Raw genomic sequence first — 23,031 nt, 5'->3', positions numbered from 1 at the left:
ACATATCAGCTCTGACAAGTTTCTCATAAAGTACCTAATAACAATTACAGAAGAGACGTGCAAAACAAGAACCGCCCCCTCGATTAAAAAACAGTGAACACTCCCTCCCCTCCCCTCCCTCCCCTCCCCCCCCCCCCCCACCCATCACACGGCCAAACCAATCCATACAGCAAGTCTGTGTGCGACTATGAGTCTGTCCTTACTACAAATCATGGCCATATAGCCCGGTAGCACCCAATAGATACGTGTTGCACGTCCCCAAAACGCATGTAAAAGAGCGCCGGACACCCAGGCAATCATCCCTCCGAAATGGGTTCCAATTCCAATCCCCTGTAATCCGCCCACCGCTTCCAAATTTTAAAGTGTTTTCGCGGGCAGCCCCGCGCTACATAAATGGGTGCCTCTAGTCCCATACAGAAATCCAGCCCAGCCTTCCAAGCCGATATTGGGGGGGCAGCCGCCGCCTTCCAGGCCCTTGCTATATCCCGTTTGGCAAGGGTAAAACCCAGAAGCAAAGCACCCTCTTTGAAGACAGCATTTGACCTCAGTCTTTGAATGCACACCAAATGTAATGAGATAAAAACAAGAATAACAAGCCTGTTTACAGAAAGGGAGCCCTGGAAGGATACTGTAAATAAGGTTTGGGCAAGGGAAGGTACGAACTCAAGCTGAACAGCTTAAAACAATGCCAGCAAATGGAATTCAAGAAAATGTGACTTATAAACCACAAAGCCAATGGCAAGCAATGGGCAGAATGCATTCCTTGGTCAACTATCTGAATGTGTCCTCACGATGTCTTTCGTAAACCAGACAACTGCTCTGTGTGGTAGAGTACGACCGAAAAAGCGAAGCAATTAGCTGCCCCGCTGACCCTCCACTCTGGGTAAGGTAGGCAGGGAGTGTGGAAGAGAGTATCACAACCCCCTATACCGTGCACTTTGGTAATGTGGGGGCATGTCACCAAAATACTCCTACACCTCATCCTTGAGAACAATGGGAAGGAAACAAAGACCCCTAAACCTGGGGTGGGCCAAAAGAGGGGAGCAGAGAGACTCATGAATTTCGATTCCCACCCTCAGGCATAATAAGGGTGTATGTTGAATTGAAGAGTTCCTTAATTAACATAAAAACACAACTGGATTATATATATATATATATATATATATATATATATATATATATATATATATATATATATATATTCACTGAACAAACCATAGGTTTCACACATGTTATAGTTAGCGGAAATTTTACTGATAAAAAACCAATGAAATTCCCCCGTTATAGTTAGTGCAGGCAACTATAACTCACGCGACCGCAATCCTCTGCTGATGCTAATACTGTATTTAGACACTTATTTGCCCATGTCTTCTTCCATACATTTTTAGCTATACATATATTACAAATATTTTTTTTTCATAAAGACACATATGTCATCAGCAGAAGATTGCGGTCGCGTGAGTTATAGTTGCCTGCACTAACTATAACGGGGGAATTTCATTGGTTTTTTATCAGTAAAATTTCCGCTAACTATAACATGTGTGAAACCTATGGTTTTTTCAGTGAATTTGCAAGGTTTTTTAAATGCTAATTCCTAACTATAACGTGTTTGAAACCTATGGTTTTTTCAGTGAATTTGTACGGTTTTTTAAATGCTAAGTTACTTTACGCCATTCGTGGCGTGCGCGCCCACTTAACGCAGTTCGTTCCGTGCGCGCACGGTGCGCTTCGCGCACCGTGCGCGCACAGTGAGCACGCGGTGCGCTTCGCGCACCGCGCGCCCACTTTACGCAGTTAGTGCCGTGCACGCACGGTGGGCACGCGGTGCGATGACAAAGCAAGAAAGCACGTCAACAAATCTGTTTCTGCTTTCCTCCGTGACTATGGTATGGGTGCCATTTACCACAACAACTTGCGTTCTGACATGCAAGACATTTATAGAGGAGATGGTGTGCACCTCAATGATGAAGGGAACAGAGTCTTCCTCTTGAACCTTAGACTCTGCATCGGTACTTACTTGTAGGTACCACTAAAAAATCATTTCATAAACACAACGGCTCTTTTTAGAGCCCCCTAATATCTAAACACTTAAATCTGATTTTCATTTTTTATTTTTTTTTTCTACCGTACACTTACCGTAAGCTTACCGTACGCGTACCCCGTGATTTTTTTTAAAATCAATAAATGTTTTCTTTGTACTTTACAGTCCTTCTTTGACCCCCTCACAAATGTAAGGGGGTCTGTAACTCTCCTCATTGCCCCCTTTTCTTGTTTTCACTCTTTTTTTTCTGAGTGAAATACACAAAATGGCGGCCGCCGCTTCCTGGTTTCGGCCGATTCGAATGTTTACTAAGATCTAAGAGCCAATCAGAATCGCGCTCGCGCACGCCACCGTACGCTTACGGTAAGCGTACGGTAAGCGTACCGTAAGCGGGCTCAGATATATATATTGATTTAAAGGCTATTTTCTCAGAATCTACTGAACAGATTTACACCAAACCTACAAAAGGCACTTCCTTGACCTAGGGACTACCTCTCTGCCAAATTTCGAGTAATTCTGTTCAGCCGTTCGGGCTGTAGCTCGTTCTAAAGGTCCTATGGAAAAATGCATGGGGAAAACGCGTTTTGGGACCCCCATTTTATCTCAGCCCCCGCTTGACGGATCCCCCCGAGACTTTCAGGGTAGGAGCGTAGCGTAGCGCCCCACCTATTTTGAGAAATTCGCGAGGATTCATCGACCGGCGCCAAAGTTATTCAAAATAGAATGTTGAGGTTTTCCTATGGAAAAGGGGTCCTAACTATAACTACCTACTGGCGACCGCCAGTAGGTAATATATATATATATATATATATATATATATATATATATATATATATATATATATATATATATATATATATATATATATATATATATATATATATATATATATATATATATATATATATATATATATATATATATATATATATATATATATATATATATATATATATATATATATATATATATATATATATATATTGAACTCAGGCTGAATTTTTTCAATGACGAAAAAACAGAGCTTTATTTGCAACAAATAGCCACTCGACGCGTTTCGGGAGAAATCCCTTGATCACGAGATCAAGGGATTTCTCCCGAAACGCGTCGAGTGGCTATTTGTTGCAAATAAATCAGCGCATTTGATCCTAAGAGTACGTGGTTGCTGTCTCTGTTTTTTCGTCATTGAAAAAATTCAGCCTGAGTTCAATTGTTGAGAGGCTCGCTTCCTCTCCACGGACCGCCATTGTGAGAGGCGGGGAAAAGGCGATTTTTCGGTTGCAACCAGCACCGATACCAAGGATTTGAGATATATATATATATATTATTAAAAGACATGTGGCAACCTTGTATTCCCTGTGGAATCTGGGTACATATAAACAACAAGGGCTCCTCTCATTAGAAAGTTGTCGTACCATTAACCAAAGCAACTAGCAACCAGCTCTTCAAGCACTGTACAGTGAACCATTTCATGCAAAGGCAAGTGCTACTACTAAGCTTGAAATAATGCTGAACATCTGCTATTGAGTTGGGCAGTAAAAAGGGTTCTCCCACCTAGAAGAAGGTTCTCCCACCTAGAAGACTAGAGTAGGTTATCATTTTGTCACAATGAGCCATGAATAAATAGAAATAATTGTGATACCAACACATAGCCTTTGTCGCTGTAGCGGTCATGTGAAAGAGTGCTGTATGCATATGTAAAAGACATTTTTGTAAAAATACTTTAACAAAAGGGCAATCCAAGTGGAACAAGGATACTTTTCTACTTCCACTCACACCAGCATAGATTTGGTTAAAGGCTAATATTTTTTAAACCACGTTTTACTTTTCTTTGATCAGTCTGACCATATGCCTATTCTATTGATACTATGCATTTGTGTCAGGAATAATATAAAAACACACATCTACATACCATCAGGTCTTGGGCTGGCTGTTCTGTCTGGGAACTTAATTAGCCGAGCATGGGGCTTGACCACCTGAAATAAACGACAAGGAAAATCATCAATAGAATATCGAAAAAGCCCCCACTCCACCCATCAACCACCACTTTTGCAAATCGCCGTTCCTTAAATCATTTGAGGGTAACCCTAGAAGACTCTTCTTGTTTTCCTGAAACATATTATTCTATCACACCTAACTTGTTGATTACACTATCTTATAACAGCACTCCGAGGAGGCAATGAGGAGCCTTCCCATTACTCTATAAAACCCCAGTATATTCTTAAAGTACACTGCTATGCTGCAAGCAAAGTCACATTAATAGATTTATCTTAAGAGTACAGTGATTCACGGTAGTCACTCCTCCACAAACCATCCACAGTCAATCAGAGCATGGCATACTCCCTTTACAAAGGACAGTTTGAGGCACAAAAACAACTGTAAGTTAATTATCTGCTTTGCCCTTTAAAAATTTCTTGTGCTCATGTGCTGAACTCCGCATCAATTTTCTGAAGTTATTAAAGTGTTTGGTTAAGAAGAGCAGAGCCATAGATGACTGTGTGGACAGAGTAGATGGACTTCAAATGTCCTCTCTTTGCTAAAAGCCTATTGTCAAAGTTAAATATTCTGCACATAGGACTAATTTATATAAACAGACAATTCAACTCACACATCCTCCTCTGTCGGATACAAGCAGGTCCTTCCTTTGATATGATAGGCAATTCAACGGGTATAGAGTTTCTGCTCGCTCCTCTAGAGACATAGCCAGATCAGTGTCTCTCTACGAAGGGAGCAGCTTAGGTTCGGATCTTTATGTGCCCCATGGACCACAGTGAAGGACCACGATTTATGTGACGAAAACTAACAAATAATTCCCCCTCTGGATGGCAGGCAGGCGTTTTTGGGCAAAAACTGGGATGTACTAAGAGTGAAAAATATGTGCAGGCTCTGCTTAGGTCTTCTGTCAAGCACAGACATACTTTGTTGTTTGTGATACACACGGAGAAGCATAAACTGCAGCCTCTCTCTGTATAGCACACATACGCAAGTTACTCCATCCATCTGGTCTTTGTTACTAACCAGGAGATGTTGACTGGCAGAGCAAAGTATTCCGGCCTGACTGTAACAAGATTGAATAACCAGGATAATTAACTTATGCTTAGGTCTTAAGTAGTAGTCAATTGATTTAGTGTTGTTGACAGGTGGGGTGGTTTCATGGGAGATTCAAAAGGATACTGATAGGGAAGTTACAAATTGCGTCAAGGGGTGAGCAGTAGTAGAGTGAAACACCAACTGGAGACTAGTGGGCATGAGAGAGCCCAGAGACATTCAAATAATCTGACTTGGGACTTGATTTTAGGGGGGAAAAAGGATGCATTGCAAGCACAGCGGTGGCAGAAAAAAACCAAAAGACAGGTGATGCAGCAAAGAGGGCAGGGTAAAGCAAGTATAGTAAATGACCTAGGACAGTCCATGAAGCAGCCAACTAAGGGGAACATATGGCGACAAAAGAGGCACCAGGTGTCAGTGAGCATTTGAGTGAAATGGAGAGTATCAACTGGTGGCAAGTTCAGCAACGCCTAGAGAGCTAAAGTTACTAGCAAAGCAGTATAGTCAATAGTATTGAAGCTTGCCTCAGTGAAATGGAGTGGGCAGAATACCAAATTAGATAAGTGAATAGAGAAGATGAAGCAGTTAACCACCAGGCACAACAGAATTTCTTCAAAGAGAAGTTGATACTGGATAGTAGTAAGAGGAGTAGTCATTTATGGGCTCCCTGACTGGCAGTACGACTAGAAACATTTTGATCAGTATCAGACGAAAACTGATCTATTTAAAAACCCATTTATTCCACTGAAACTTAATACTCATCGAAGTGTATTGTAATCGTTGTTCCATCATCAAAATGTAGGTAGTTATCATTATGCTCCACTACCCATACTGTATTCCTGGGCAGCATGTCAGAATATTAAGTGCTAAAATGTTGTGAGATATAAGACTAATGACCACTAAAATATTGTGTTGGTAAGTATACATAGGTAAGTACCAATTTACACATCTAATTCACCTTGAAGAAGAAACAATATATATATTATATTCACAACAGGATCGCTCCGCTTCAGGGACACAACCAGAGCACACTGCAGATTTGCAGGACTTTATTTATTGAAAACTCACATTACGCGTTTTGGCTCGAATGCCGTTTTCAAATGCTGATAACACTGGTATGCTTCTTCAACGTCCTTGAAATACGTGTTGCCTCACTGCTATTGGAGGACAACTGATCACCAGCAGGGAAAGACTTCCCCATCTTTTACATTCTCTCCGCATGAATGTCTTTCTTTCATTGTTTAGCTTTTCTCTCCCTCGCTGTGCTTTAACTTTATAATCATTGCCATTAGTGTCCTGTTTTCGATAAAATTCACCCCTGCACATGGATATATATATATATATATATGGATATATATATATATATATATATTCACAGAAAAAAAACATAGGTTTCAGGCACGTTATAGTTAGGAATTAGCATTTAAAAAACCTCAGAAATTCACTGAAAAAACTATAGGTTTCAGGGGTGTTATAGTTAGCTGGACTTTTCACTTGTACAAAACCATTGAAATTCCCCCGTTATAGTTAGTTCAGCTAACTATAACTCGCGCGCCCGCAATGCACTGCTGATGACATCACATATTACATCACTCATGACATTGTCAGTGACATCACTCATGACATCACTGATGACATCTCAAATGACATCTCAAATGACATCACTGATGACATCACCGATGACATCATCCAGGGAATGTCTGTTTTTCTGAAAATTAAATATGTTTTATATATGTATATCTCAAGGTCGATGGAAGAATAAATGGGTATATAAGTGTCTAAATGGATGATTTGTTTTTGAAAAAATGATTGTGTAACTGACTGATTAAGTGTATCATAGTGAATACATGGCTTAGTGAGTAATGTTTAAATATGTAAATATCTGTATCAGTCTCTCACTTTGTGTACAAGTGGCTGCATGGGTTGGTGAGTAGCTACATGGGTGTCTATATAGGTTATTAGTTGGTTTTTTGAGTATCAGTCTGAGTGTCTGCATGGTTCGGTGGGGGGGTATTACGTAGTGCATAGGTGCATGAATGAGTGACTCACTGTTTGTATGTGTTGAAGACAGCATGTATGCAGGACTGTATGGGTGGATGAGTGTGTGTATGGGTGTGTTAGTGAGTGAATGACTGTCTGTACTGCTCGATTTTCCCGGCCCTATTGTGTTGATGGGTGATTAGGGTGACTTCAGTCTCTCTATCATTCAAGCCTAAGGGTTAGAGTAGTGAATGAAGTCTATTTTCTAGGCACTTCGACATGATCCTGTGTTCTTCCCCATAGATTAGGGCTTGCACACATATCCTAGGGGATAGATTCGTTAGTCTTAGGGATAACCTGCCCTGTAGTGAGGGTATTTCATGGAGCCGTGTTGAATTCAGGCCTGGTAGGCCTCAAACGGGAGAGACTCCATCTTTCTTTCTGCTCCAGCAGCTTGAGATGCTTCTAGGTTAAAGGGGATGTTTTAGTTATGAGGTGTTATTCGCTTGGAGAGAACCGGTTCAGACCGGCCCTTATCGAAGGATTGTATTTTTCTTCATGCCGAAGACGCTACATCAGGCCGGCCGGCTGGGAAAGTGTCCTTGGCACGGGGAGGTACAAGAATTTGGTGGGCGGCAGGTTACGGGCTGGAATTTTCCATGAGAAAATGCACCTCTATATTAGTGAAAGTCTGAGGCAGATACTGGCACTTATTCTTTCAATCCATAGGCGGCACTTAGCCGTTAGCAGAAAAGCTACTACTTATTTCGGGGAAGACAGATGACAAACTTGAGGGCGGAGAAAGACCAAGAGACAGATACTCTTCTAGCAGAATTGCCAGAGAGGAGAGAGTAACCGATGAGGAAGAGGTCCCAGTGACTCGGAGAAGGGAGCTACGGAGGTGTGATCTCCAGGCGAGCCGAGGCACAGACGAGAAGGGGACCTAGATGACCATTGAGTGCAGGCTACACACGACTAAGGTGATGTCGACCCCTTTCTTATTAGAGTGTACAACCTAATCTTTCACTTTTCTTTACAGGTTATGTGTTACACAGTAATATTATGTGCTTGCGTATATGATATATAATAAAGTCAGTTTGTAGTAAATCAACATGTGCTGCGTGTTCTTGTATAAGAGGGTAGCCTATTCTTCTAGTCAGCTGTAACTTGACATGAACAGATGTTAACCCTGATCCGGTAAGTGGTAACTGAATAAGGGAGAGAGGAGCCCCTCGAACCAGAGAACAGGTTGTGCTCAAACTGGCGGTTCTTGTGTGATCTGATAAATAGTAACACTGATTCCCTTGTTGTATGTTATGGTGATCATAGGATGAACTCGTGCTGAGGCTGCCGTCTGGGTAGGAAGTCCTGGGTCCAGTTAGGACCGCGAGGCTGAGGCTGCCGTCTGGGTAGGAAGTCCTGGGTCCGTTTGGGACCGCGAGGCTGAGGCTGCCGTCTGGGTAGGAAGTCCTGGGTCCAGTTAGGACCGCGAGGCTGAGGCTGCCGTCTGGGTAGGAAGTCCTGGGTCCGTTTGGGACCGCGAGGCTGAGGCTGCCGTCTGGGTAGGAAGTCCTGGGTCCAGTTAGGACCGCGAGGCTAAGGCTGCCGTCTGGGTAGGAAGTCCTGGGTCCGTTTGGGACCGCGAGGCTAAGGCTGCCGTCTGGGTAGGAAGTCCTGGGTCCGTTTGGGACCGCGAGGCTAAGGCTGCCGTCTGGGTAGGAAGTCCTGGGTCCGTTTGGGACCGCGAGGCTAAGGCTGCCGTCTGGGTAGGAAGTCCTGGGTCCGTCTGGGATCGCGAGGCCGCCACCTGTATTATAAGAGGTCTTGGTATATATATATATATATATAGTAGGAATTCCCTGTCCTTAGGTGGTATATATATATATATATATATATATATATATATATATATATATATATATGTGGTTACTTATTGTGAATAGGCCCTAGGGAGGGGATAACGTTCTGGCTGGGTTAGAGAGGCTCTGTTGAGCGGGTTCTATCTGATCCGACAACCCAAGCAGAACACTGTCTCAATAGTGTCTTTATGAGTAATTACATATGTTTTAAACTAGTATATGTGACTATTGGTGTATATAAGTGAGTATATGTGAGAGTGAGAGATTGAAAGAGTTCCTGTATGAATAAGTATGTGTTTCTATAAGTGATTGTTTAAAAGACTAAGTATGTGTAAGTTTCCGTAGAAGTAAGTGTGGTGGTGTGTGTATAACTGTATATGCAAGTAAATGTATGTTTGATTCTTTATTAGCATGAGTGACTATGTGTGTGAGTAACTCTATGGATGAGTGGCATTGTGTAACAGGATGTATAGGTGTATGAGTACATATGATGAGTGAGTACATGTATGAGTGACTGTATAGGACTGTTGGTGAATGAGTGGATGTGTATGTGGATCTTAGAATTACTGAAGAGGTTGTTGTAACTGGTATTGGTATGTCCATTGTTTGAAAATTTTAGTCTCTATTTTTGAATGTGTGTATCAAAGGTTATATTAGGGTGAGAGGAGGTCTGCCACTCTATCACAAGGATGATGTCATCAGTGATGTCATCAGTGATGTCATTTGAGATGTCATGAGTGATGTCACTGACCATGTCATGAGTGATGTAATATGTGACGTCATCAGCAGTGCATTGCGGGCGCGCGAGTTATAGTTAGCTGAATTAACTATAACGGGGGAATTTCAATGGTTTTGTACAAGTGAAAAGTCCAGCTAACTATAACACCCCTGAAACCTATGGTTTTTTCAGGGAATTTCTGAGGTTTTTTAAATGCTAATTCCCAACTATAACGTGCCTGAAACCTATGGTTTTTTCTGTGAATTTCAAAGGTTTTTTAAATGCTAATTTCTAACTATGCCTACAGAGATAGGACATGTGAAGAAAGAAGAAAAAATGCACAGAAAGAAACAAAAGAAGTGCAGAAAGAAGCACCAGAAGTCCTCAAAGACGAAGAAAAGTGCAGGAAGAAGGATAACGTGCAGAAAGAACAAAAAGAAGAGCGGAAAGAATCCTTGTTGCAAAATCATCCTGTACCCTCAACTTTTTCAGACGGATACTGGTGGTAACTGAGTCTGACTAACCAGTCCTAGAGCCAGTGCTATGTTAAAAGACACTTAGAATACAGTGAAAACACCTACATACACTAGGGCACATTATGCGTTGGCGTCCCCCTGTGATTAGCATGACCTCCTCTGTAAGCCCCTAGTATATAATAGGGCAGGGGGATTAAAACTACCTCTTAAAACAGGCCACAGGGCGTTTTTGCACACGTTAACTCAGGCCCCGTCCCCTCCCTTCACCACTGTGTAAACACGCCCTGTGTCTGTTTTTAGTTGGGAGATTAAGTTCATTTGAATCCTGAGGGTCCCTAGGGTCCAACTAGCCCACTAGGTACCTCCAGTAAGTGCCACAGAGCTGCGTTGCAGAGAGGTGTAAAAAGTGGCACTGCCTGGACCACCTCTCTGCAATGCAGCTCAGTAGCGCTTACTGGAAGCACTTGGTGGGCTAGTTAGCCCCCAGGGGCCCTCAGTAGTGAAGGGAAATTATATCCCCAATTTAAAACATGCCATAATGCGTGTTTGCACACGTCACCTCAGGCCCCGTCCCCTCCCTTCACCACTGTGTAAACACGCCCTGTGGCTGTTCTAAGTTGAGAGATTAAGTCCCCTTGAATCCTAAGGGTCCCTAGGGTCAAACTAGACCACTAGGTACCTCCAGTAAGCGCCACAGAGCTGCGTTGCAGAGAGGTGTAAAAAGGGGCTTGGCCTCAGAACACCTGTCTGCAGCACAGCTCCCTGGCGCATACTGGAGATGCCTGTTGGGCTAGTTGGCCCTCAGGGACCCTCAGTATTGAAGAGGAATTAATTCCCCAACTTACAACTCGCCAGGGGGCGCGTTTGCAGAGTGCTGCAAGGAGGGGGCGTGGCCTCCGGCACGATGCCAGTCTTTTATTTATTTTAATTTTTTAAGAAGGGGGGCTGTGTGGTTCCCCTTCGTATTCTAATTTATTGGCCCTGATGACCCCATCCCCCAGGGCCTGTCTCCTAATTATATTTTTTTGATCCCAATCCCCAGGGCCGGCCACTGTTTTTTATTATTTTTAAAAAAATATATATTTATAGACACACCTAGGACATGCTGGACAAACCGTACGTACCTATCACCATGACGATTTGAATGATATTCATTAAAAGGCGACTATGCATACAATGAATCCACGTGGAATGTATTTACACCACTAGTGAAGCTCTGACATGTCTGATGCCCTACCGTGCCTAATCCCGGTAGACACCCTTGTCGTTTATTTATACAAACATGGGTAGCTATTGACGGGCACATTTAATACACATGCACACCAAGCCATTCAAAGGGGATTCGACAAAAATTTGACCAAAACTATTTAAGAAACCCCCCTCACGGTTAATAAAAACACACATCCACTGCCGGATGTGTAATACTTTTTATTTTACTCTCTGGAAAGGGGACGAACATCACTTGAGAGTCACAGCACGCTCCTGGCAGAGCCCAATGCTGTGTTACACCCACCATTGCCTGCCGAGTGCCACACACCTCTGTGTTGTATTCCACCAGCTAGTGCATATGCTATGACACTCTCTAGCCCATGTGCACTGTAACACCACCCCGTGAATATGTCATGCCACACTTGTCTTCGCACGGGTTATATTGCCCCATCTAACGTGCCTTCCTCGATGCCTATGTTATAACGCACAGTGCTATGCCATACATATTACAATCTGGGATCCATTTCTTTGTCACAGTGCATATGCAACGTTACACTCCCCAGCACATATTTTATATTACAACTTTAGAGACTAGTTAGGTTACACAACACTGCCCTGTGCATATTACACTCCAAGGCGCACATCGCATAGCACGCGCTAGTGCCTGTGCTATCTCGCGCTCTCCAATGAATCTGTCACTGCGCACAATGTATTGCATATTATATTTCACGCCCGGTTCATCTTATATCAGCCTTTTTGGTGCATAGTTTATACCATACACTCTATCTAGTTTTCATTTTCAATCGTGCTCTCAGGACTATGTTCTATATAACACTGTGTTCACCTACCCTTTTCACGGGCATTACATTTTGCGATAGGGGGTGGAGGGTTAGGGGGTGGAGGGTCAGGGGGTGTTTCTGCCAAGTGAGCCCGGAGTCACAGTCACAAACGTCCTCTTCTTCCTGAATAAAAGTGAGATTATGCTGCATATTTGTTCATATTTTAAGTAGTTCACACAGACATACGTTTTAAAAACAATAAAGTTCCTAATACCCGCCTTCTCTGAACAGTTAGCTTGCTGCCCCATCCCCCTCCTCCCTATCCTCTGTTGTGTGAATCCATGGACTAGCCTCCTCCCTCCTGCCATGCATGGTCTGATGTGCTGCCACTGCCCTCAATTTAGTATGATGTACCAGTCCCCTCCTCCTGCCCCTCCATTGCCCAATTCTATGCCCCATCATTGACCTCCGGCTTAAACTCTGTGCTTAGCTGGCTGCCCCTATTCTCCTTCCCCCTGCCCTCCGATGTCTTTGTGCATGCCCCTGCTCCATCCTTTTTGCCCACCATGTTCCATGGACCTGCCACTCCTATCTACTCTGAGTGTTCTGTTGAGCTGCCACTCCCCTCCCACCTGCCTAGCATTGTCAGATGACTGTAACCTGTCCCTGCCACCTCCACCCTGCCTGTCCACATGCCATGCCCCTATCCTCTTCCTCCTGTCCTACATGGTCCATTGTACTGCCACACCCTTCTGCCCTCCCTGGTCTGTTGTGCTGCAACTGCCTGCCCAGTGCAGCACAGTGGGCCTGCCCAGTGCGGTCTGTTGTGAGGCCTCTTCCCCTGAACTCTCTTGTCTGTGCACAGGTCCTGACCCTCCCTTCTATCCTCCATCGTCCTTTGTCCATGCCCCTGCACCCTCCTTCTTGCCCATTATAGCCATTGTGATGCCACTAACCCTCCCACTTGCCATGCATGGTCTTCTGTGCTGCCATGACCCCTCCCACCTTCCCTGTGTGGTCAGTTAGCTGCCCCTGACCCCCTCCCACCTTCCCTCCATGGTCTGTGTGTATGCCATCACAGTCTCACTGTTGCTCTTCATGGTGTGTCTTGCTTCTAGTGCCCATCCTGCCTGACCTCCATGGCTATCTTGCTGCTCCTGCCCTGCCCCCTTGCCCCCAGCCCTCTGTTTACATGTGCAGACCCCTACTCCCTCCCTCCTGGCTTGTCTGTTCCATTGTAATGCCCCTGATCCGTCCCTCCTGCCCTTTATGGTCTGTTATGCTGCAGCTTTCTCTCCTGTCTGTCCATTATGGTCAGCTAGCTACCATTGCCTCTTGCCCCTCTGTTCTCTGTTGTCCATGTGCATGGTCCTGTCCCCTACCTCTTGCTTTCTATGGATTGTGGTGCTGCACTCCCGTCCCGCATGCCCTGTGTGGTGTATTGTGCAGCTGCAAACCCTGATGCCTGCCCTGCAGGGTCAGTTTGGTGCACCTCTCCATGTCCCTCCTGTCCTCTGTTATCCAAGTCCATGTCCCTACCCCATTTCCTTCCATGATCCAATGTACCATACTTGCGAACATTTTGAACGTGGTAAGAGGGAGATTTTGAAAAAAAAACTGGGGTATTGATTTTCCCCTTTGAGTTACATTGAAAAAGAGGAGATTGTCGACAGGAGACAGATCAAATAAAGCCCATTTGAGCTTAAAAACATTGGACGTTTCCTGGCTGAATCGGGTCTGTTGGCATGTATGGTTGTACTACCATTGCCTCTTCCTTCTGCCCACAATGGTCTATTACATTGCCACAGCCTCTCTTGCAAGTCCTGTATTGTTGGTTTGTTGCCCCTGCCCCCCTTACCACTGCCCTCCATAGTCTGTTGTGCTGCCAAGGCCCTTCCTGCCTGCTCAGTGTGGTTAAATTGTTGCCTTTGCACCCTCCTACCTACCTTCAATTTTCAGAGTCCGTGCCCCTGGCCTCTGCCTCTCAACAGTATCCTAATGAACAACTAGATTGCTAACATTCTATATTTATCACACAATTGTGGAACGCCTGACGTCATCTTGATGTAATCAAAACTGTAATACCTAGAGCATTTCCTTTAGAAATTACATATATGAGAGGGTCTTATTGGCATCAAAATTATGGTTAGTGCTCTAAAAGACTAAAATAAGGGCATATTTTCTGAGTTTTCAAATAGCGACAAAGCACTTTTAAATTATTTGTTATCTTTATGTTTTTTTATCCAGTTGACCACTTGATTAAATGTTGCACTTAGGGGAGAGGATGTGGTGTTACTTCCAGAACTGCAGACTTTGCAACTGGGGAACCAGGTTGGAGTTTCTGCTTCAGCTCGACATTCTGTGATTCTGGTCAAATCACTTAGTCTCCCCATGTCTACAACCAAAATGAATTTGTTCTTGTGTGATGTAACCAATGCTCATGTAAAGCACTCCAATACCTGACAAGTCTGCACTATATAACACTGCAAAAACACAAAATAATAAGTGTTTTGCACACTTCTGTCATTGGGCTATATTTGGGCTACATCTGGGTGATTTTGGGCCACATTTGGGCTCTTTTGTATCCGGTGGCCATCTTGGGAGATTTATTTGTTATGAAGTTTCCTAATTTCCTCATGTACTGCAGTCTCCTCAGTAGGAAATGCTTTCAGTTTTTTACTTTGATTCCATCATGAAGGTATTCAGATATGTCACACATTTACCATAAATTCTGAATGTTAGCACTCTAGTTGCTCATTAGATCACTGTAGCAAAACTGCTGTTCATCATGGAAGTCTGCTCCTGGTATTAAAAGTGCATGTTTCAGTCTGCATGTCAGAAGTTTTTTAATGAAATAGAAGAGGATTTGAGAAGTCACTCAAAATGTGCCCTCGTTTTTTTTCTTCAGCATTAATCATAATTTCTATGGCAAAATGAACCCCCTCATTGTGTTCCTTTTTAAATTAAATGTTTTAAGTGTTACCAGTTTATTCCAATCAAGATGGCTTCAGGTGTGCCATACTTTTGTCATAATGAAGACAGTAAGCACTCTAGTTGTTTTTAAGAACACTCTGGGACATTCTGTCATAGGGCTATACTTGGGCTACATCTGGGTGATATTTGGGCTACATTTGGGCTCTTTTGTCTCTGGTGGCCATCTTGGGAGACTTATTTGTGATGAAGTTTCCTAATTTCCTCATTTACTGCAGTCTCCTCAGTAGGAAATACTTTCAGTTTTTTACTTTGATTCCATCAAGAAGGCATTCAGATGTGTCACACATTTGCCATAAATTCAGAATGTTAGCACACTTTTTGCTCATTAGATCACTGTAGTAAAGCTACTGCTCACCAGGGAAAACTGCTGCTGGTATTGAAAGTGCATGTTTCAGTCTGCATGTCAGAATTTTTTAATGAAATAAAAGAGGATTTCAGAAGTCAAAATGTGCCCTAGTTTTTCTTTCTGCAGCACTAATTATACTTGTTATGGAAAAATGAACCCCCTCATTTTGTTCCTTTTTAAATTAAATGTTTTAAGAGTTACCACTTTAATCCAAGCAAGATGGCTTCAGGTGTGCCATACGTTTATCATAAGTATGACTGTTAGCGCTCTAGTTGTTCTTTGGAACACTCTGGGAAGCTGCAGTAAAACACAAAGGAATCAACTGACAGTATCTGCCCTTGTTGGATGTACATGTTTTACTGAGAATGTCAGACTCCATTCTCACATGACTGAGAAAGATAATGTGAATTTACAGAAAATAAGCTCTCAGTTTAGCTTATAGATCACCTTCCAAACCTCTGTGGGAAAAGCATGAGAAAATATTTTTCTCTCAATCATGATATCCCAGCAGAAGGCTTTTTCACATGGTGAAATCACCTTAGAACATACCACAATTCCTAAAATGAGTATGGTACCATCAACAAATGATTTATAATGTAACTAAAGTCTGAAAACCTTCTATTAACTGCAATGCTTTTTAATGAGGTGTTATGTATATTGGTCCCAAGATGGCTGCCAACACTTCTTGGATGAAGTGCTGACAGCCAATCAGATCTCAGGATGAGATGTGTGGTTAGGCTCCGCCCACATATATATATGATTTTACTTTTGATTTTCTCAGGAACTACTGAACAGATTGACACCAGACCTGCAAAAGGCACTTCCCTGACCTGAGGACTACCTCTCTGCCAAATTTCAAGTAATTCTGTTCAGCCGTTCGGGCTGTACCTTGGACTAAAGATCCCAATGGAAAATTGCATGGGGAAAACGCGTCTTGGGACCCCCCTTTTTTCTCAGCCCACGCTTGACGAATCCCCCCCGAGACTTTCAGGGTAGGAGCGGAGCGTAGCGCCCCACCTATTTTGAAAATTCCGTGAGGATTCGCCAACCGGCGCCAAAGTTATTCCAAATAGAATGTTGCGGATTCCCTATGGAAACACGGTCCTAACTATAACTATCTACTGGCGACCGCCAGTAGATATATATATATATATTCACTTAAAAAACCATAGGTTTCACACAGGTTATAGTTAGGTGGACATTTCAGATAACTATAACTCGCGCGCCCGCAATCCACTGCTCATGACGTCACATATTACATCACTCATGACATGGTCAGTGGCATCACTCATGACATCACTGATGACATCATCCTTGTGATAGAGTGGCAGTCGCGCGCGTTATAGTTATCTGAACTAACTATAATGGGGGAATTTCATTGGTTTTTTACGAGTGAAATGTCCACCTGTGTGAAACCTATGGTTTTTTTAAGTGAATTTGCAAGGTTTTTTAAATGCTAATTCCCAACTATAACGTGTGTGAAACCTATGGTTGTTTAAGTGAATTTGTACGGTTTTTTAAATGCTCAGTTATGTATTTATTAATATATATATATAATTTTTTTTTTTTTAACCTCTTCTGTGCCCATGACGAGATAGTCTCATCATGGAGCACGGTCGCGCTGTGCCCATGACGAGACTATCTCGTCATGAACCCCACCCACTAATGCAACGCCCGGCACAGGAGGGGGAAAGGGCGTGGCACTGAAGGGGTTAAGGTATTTCACCGTGCGCGCATGTTGGGCGCACGGTGCGCTGCACGCACCGTGCACACACCGTGCGCGCACCCCGCGATTTTTATAAAAAAAAATGTTTATTTCACCCTTGGGGGTCCTTCTGTGACCCCCTGACAAAGGCTAGGGGGTCAGGAACTCTCTTCCCTGCCCCCTTTTCACGTTTTCCACCTTTTTTCCCCCCTTTCCTTTTCAGTGCGAGAGACGAAATGGTGGCCGACACTTCCTGATTTCGACCGATTCGAATGTTGACTGACATCTAACAACCAATCAGAATTTCGCTGGCGCACGGCACCGTGCGCGCACGGTGCGCGCGTATAGATATTTATATGCTTTTAAATGCTATTTTCTCAGGAAATACAGAACAGATTGACCTGAGGACTACCTCTCTGCCAAATTTCAAGTAATTCTGTTCAGCCGTTCAGGCTGTACCTTCGACTAAAGGTCCTATGGAAAAATGCATGGGGAAAACGCGTTTTGGGACCGCCCTTTTTCCTCGGCCCCCGCTTGACGAATCACCCCGAGACTTCAGGGTAGGAGCTGAGCGGAGCGCCCCATTAGTTTTGAAAATTTCACGAAGATTCGTCAACCGGCGCCAAAGTTATTCAAAATAGAGTTTTGAGATTTCCTATGGAAACACGGTCCTAACTATAACTATCTACTGGCGACCGCCAGTAGATTATGTAGATTATATATATATACATACATACACACACACACACACATATACACTATATATATATATATATTTTTTTTTTCTTTTTTCCCCACTGAAGAAGCCAAAGGTTACAGGGACGTGATAGTTAGGCTCAAGTTTCACTCGTACAAATACAGAGAAATTCAGCAGTTAAAGTTAGCCAAGCTAGCTATAATTCGAGACCATGCAATGCACTGCTTATGACCTCATATATTAAAACACTCATGACATGGTCAGTGACATCATTGATGACATCTCAAATGACATCACTGATTACATCATCTGATGACGGAGGGTTTCTAAAAAGTGTACGAGTGTTAAATATATATACACACCAAGGTGTATTGTAAATGAGTGGGTTTATGAGTGCCTGTATGGATGATTTAGTGGGTGCATGACTGACTGTATACGTGTCTCGGTGAATGTATGGGTGAGCGACTAATCTGTGTGAATGTCTGTTTCATTCTGTCAGTTGGTGTGCAAGTGGCTGCATGGGCTGGAGAGTTGGTATATCAGTGCCTAAATGGGATATTGATTGGTTGCCAGAGTACCTGTACGGGTGCCTGACTGTCTGTGTGGGTGGGTGAGGGTGTGTGTGACATACTTAATGGATGAGTGAGTGGGTGAATCACTGGCTGTATGAGTGCGTCTGAGAGGGGCTGTATGGGTGAGTGTGCGCGTATGGCTGTGTTGGTGAATGAATGGATGTCTCAGTGGTATATGGGTAAGTAACTGCATATGTGAAAGGCAGTATATGTGGGTGTTGGAATATAAGTGACTATATGTGAGTGATTGTGAGTGGCTGTATGGGTGAGTGTGTGCTTGTGTCAGTGACTGTTTGGTGAGTAAGTATGTGTTAGTATTTGAATGAATAAGTGAGATGGTGTGTGCATAACTGTATAGGTGAGTTTGTGGCAGTACGATTGATGCTATGGGTGAGTGAGTAAATGTGTGTGTGTAGGTCTGAGTGTCTGGCAGTGTATGAGTGGCTGTATGGGTGAGTGGGTGGATGTGTGTGTAGACCTATGAGGGAGTGGGTATGTAAGTACTAGCATGGGTCTGTCAATGGTTTCAAGAATGGTAGTGTGAAAGTTGGAGTGGGTGTATGAATGGTTACATGCGGGCATGAGTGGCTGCGTCAGATTCTGTGGATGATGTCAGTGATGTCATTTGAGATGTCACTAACAAGGTCATGCGTGATGTAATATGTGAGGACATAAGCAGTTAATTGCGGGTGAGCGAATTATAGTTAGCTCAGCCAACTTGAACTGCTGAATTTCTCTGGTTTTGTACAAATGAAACTTGAGCCCAACTATAACGTTCCTGTATCCTTTAGTTTTTTCCAATTTCTAAAGTTTTTATAAATTCTATTTCTTAATTGCACTGTCCATTTTTTTGTAAGTGAACCTGTAAGATTTTCAGAATTTCTTTCTATAATTGGATATTGTGTATTATATGTATATAATACACTACTCATTTTTTGATTTCATGTGTCTTTATCAGAAAACACATTACTAACTGGTATTTTTAACAATTTTGTTAGTTGGCATCACAATGTTGCATTTACAGCAGAGATTCTGTCATCAGTAAATATATTTTGCCTACTCAAAAATACACGTAGTCATATTTTTAATCAAGTTTAACTCTAAATATTTAGTAGAATATTCCTTTAACTTTTCTTTGTATGATCAATTTAGAAGAAAGCCACCTTTTCAACAACAAAAAATAAATAGTCTTCGCGTCTACCAATTTGACTGCGATGACATAGGTAGTCGCGAAGAGTGTGTGGTTTATACAAAGTGTAAAACTTACACATATTCTACAGTTATTCTACAGTATATTTAAAAGTAGAGCTTTATTAGTGTACTTTTCAAACTCATATTTTTCTAGTGAGTTGCCAGATTAATTACCTCCAAAACACTTTTTCCCGTTTCCACAAAGACAGAGGAAGTTGCGATGACGTTGGTAGTTGCGGATAGCGCCCGTTTTTCAACAATTTTGTAGGTATAGGTGCTGTGGACAAGTTTGTATAGCTGATCACTGTATTGAAAGTTCAGATTTTCTTTCCATTTTTAAACAAAACTAATTTAAACTTATATTTTGCATTTCCGCTTCACCGCGGCAACTGAGACTATTTCGATCACCGCGAATATAACATGATCGGGAAAGCTAGTTAGATCATTGTATAATATACTTTTCAGCAAAATCAATAGGAAGTATACACCCATTCTTCCTCCTTGAATCTTCTATCAAAGAACTTCCATCTGAGCAGGAGGATTCCTTTTGCTGTGCAAACCTTTTGCTCTTTTTTTTTTACTAGCAGAAATGGCAACACAGCAAGGAGATGGGGGTCAGCAGGAACAACAGCTGGACCAGGATTTGGAGGAGGTGGACATGGAAGACTTGGAAGAACAGGAACCTCCACAAAAGAGAGCCAGTGTGGCTTGGAATTATTTTTACAATCCAATCAGGTGAATCAAAAACAGCTGCCAAACGTGTGCAATGCACAATTTCCAGGGAGACCCTCTTTAGAGGCACCAACAAGAAATATTCATGTGGCACAACGTCCATGTTACACTATTTAAAAACCTATCATAAAAAACCTCTCCAACTGGCGATCAAGTAGAGGGAAGCTGGAGGACCATGTAATTCAGTGGCAGCAACAACAATTCCTGGTCAAAAACTCCCTTATGAGGTGCATAGTACTGCGTGGCATAAACAAAGGTGTGCAGTTCCTAGGGGTAGTAGGGAAGGGGATGCCTAAGGGAATAGAAGGGATAGTTTTCCAGATGCAAGAAGGTCAAGATGACGGTGGGGGGAGAAATCGCTCCTATTAGGAGCAAGGGCCCTCACACATCCCGAACGTTGTCATGCTTCATCATCGACAGCTCCTTGCTGAGCTGGTGGTGCAATACCCAACGGGCCCCGCGAGGTGGCTCTTTGCTGGAGGTCTTTTATTTTTGCTGATGTGAAGTTTGAGGGGTGAAGGGGCATAACAGTAAAGAGTAATACGAGTAGAAATGGGAAGGAGCGAGTGGAAGCTAAAAATAGGTATAGGGATCCAACAGGATTTCTTTTATTGACTGGGTTCCCATGCTATGGTAAAAACAAGGACTGTAAAGTCGTAGCTAGAGAGGGAGAATTACAACCTCTCAAGCTCAAATTAGTGTATGTGCAGTGAAGGGGTGAACATGTTTCATGCCTTTTATAGTCCAAGGGATCTTGGCATTTCGTCAGGACCAACGGATCCTCGTTTACTCAAGTAGGGACAGTATTGGGGGTGTGTTTGGGACGTGCCGTACCCTAAAAGTTTGGACTCGTGATGTAGTCCAGCATAGATATGCACAGTACCTTCTGAATATACCTACAAGGGGGAGCTAATGGCCTCTTGTGACATCCTGGGCGTTCGCACAGTGGCGAGAGAAGGAGCTGCAAGCGGCGCTCCTCAGGGTATAGGACCGGTTGTCATGCAAGGTTCATATATTGCTCTAGAGCAGTGTTTCCCAAACTGTGGTCCGCGGACCCCCAGGGGTCCGTGATACATTCCCAGGGGGTCCGCAGGAGGCAGTTTTAAAAGCACTGCAAAGTTCCTTGTCTAATTAGCAGTTTTCGAGCAACAATAAAAGTGTCAAAATAAAGCCAGTGATTAATGCACCTGCTGGAGAGATGAGAGTTTGTCCAGTGGCAGCTTTGAGTTATCTAGTGTAGCACAGAGGGTTAATATGCCTGCTGCAAAGAACGTGTACCGTGCATTTTGAAAAACAGTATTTTATGTGCATAGGTGAGTGTGTTACTGCTTTTGTCACAGAGATTATTTTGTTACTGTGCAGTGCATAGGTGACAACCAAAATCTAGCACAGTGACCTATAAACTGTCATCAAAGAGCTGCTTGCAAACTGCATGGTACAAGTTAGTAACTTTTGGTTTTTCCCAGTCTTTCATTATCCTGATGCTGCTAAAAAGGTTTATTTGGGCGGAAATATATTTTTATTGTTAAAGTCGATGCTGACCACTGGGTGAAGAGAGGCACTGTTGAATGGTGATAATAAGGGAATCATCGAAGAACCCCAACAAAGAATGTTGTATCCTAGTGTATAGTAAGGTCTTCATTTACTATTCGTTAAAAGCTAATGCAATTTAATATATGATGATAAATGTTTTTTAGAATGCACCATTGTTTCCTACATTTCTTGGGGGGAGAGCCTCCCAAAGCCCCCTTTGTAGTGGTCAGGCTCACTCACTACACTTGGTGTGCACCGTATGGCGACTGGTTTGAAAACATTTGCCTGGGCTGCTATGGGTTACCAGTCTGGCCCAGAGCTGCACCATATTTACAAGAATATGGTGCAGCCCTGCGTTCCCCCCAATGCTGGCGCTACACTTAGCAGTTTAGCTCCAACGCAGGCTCCCTTGCACTATGGCAAGGGTGTGTGCATGCAGGGGAAGATTCTTTATGTACAGGAAGGTCCCCCTTCCTGCACATAAACAATCTTGAAATGCCGTTTTGTCACTTCTATGTGTGCTTTTAAAAAGATTGTTTATGTGCAGGAAGAGTCACCTTCCTAAACTTAAACAATTCAAGGCGTTTTGCTTTTTCCATGTGTGCTGTACAAGGCAAGCCACATGGAAAAAGCAAAAACGAGGAGAAATAAGGGATTTCTCCTTGTTTTGCCAAGTTAAGACCTGGTTTTCCCTGGTCTTAATTTTGGCGCTGCCTCCTATTTATGCTGCCCTTGTAAATAGGGGGCAGTGTCAAAATCAATGGCTGTTGCGGTGGCATTGCGGGACAGGGGGGCCTTATTTAAAAGGCAGCATTAAGCCATGTTATGTGGCTTACCGATGCCTTGTCAATAAGACAAAGCCTCTATCGACACGGTAATGTCGCAAAAAGTGTGCACGTGTGTCTATTTTTTGGGAATTACTGTTTTATTTTCGACAAATTGCTTGGGGGTCCCCGACTTCCAGTGGTGACTCAATGGGGGTCCTCAGGAGTCAAAAGTTTGGGAACCACTGCTCTAGAGTTCTCAAGAATGCACACGTGCTGCATAGACTGTAGTGTTGGCGCAAGTGCTGGTGAGCAGTCTCTTACAGCTATTCACAATGCTGTAAAACAGCATACATGCTAATTTTTTCCCTCTTTAATATGTTTCGC

The 23,031-nt window shown here is 43.1% G+C and overlaps 1 protein-coding gene across 1 annotated transcript in view; it reads right to left on the bottom strand.

Moving 5' to 3' along the window:
• Positions 1-23,031, bottom strand: part of KGD4 (alpha-ketoglutarate dehydrogenase subunit 4) — a 42,394-nt gene that overhangs the window by 7,328 nt on the left and 12,035 nt on the right. The window contains exon 2 of the mRNA XM_085640737.1: positions 3,954-4,017. Coding sequence (XP_085496863.1) covers positions 3,954-4,017 — 64 coding nt within the window. The remainder of the gene's footprint in view (positions 1-3,953; positions 4,018-23,031) is intronic.

The sequence above is a fragment of the Triturus cristatus genome, chromosome 2_1 (genome assembly GCF_964204655.1).
Source record: "Triturus cristatus chromosome 2_1, aTriCri1.1, whole genome shotgun sequence".
NCBI classification, from domain to species: domain Eukaryota; kingdom Metazoa; phylum Chordata; class Amphibia; order Caudata; family Salamandridae; genus Triturus; species Triturus cristatus.
Note: the sequence above shows the minus strand (reverse complement) of the source record. Positions and strands in the feature narration are given on the sequence as shown.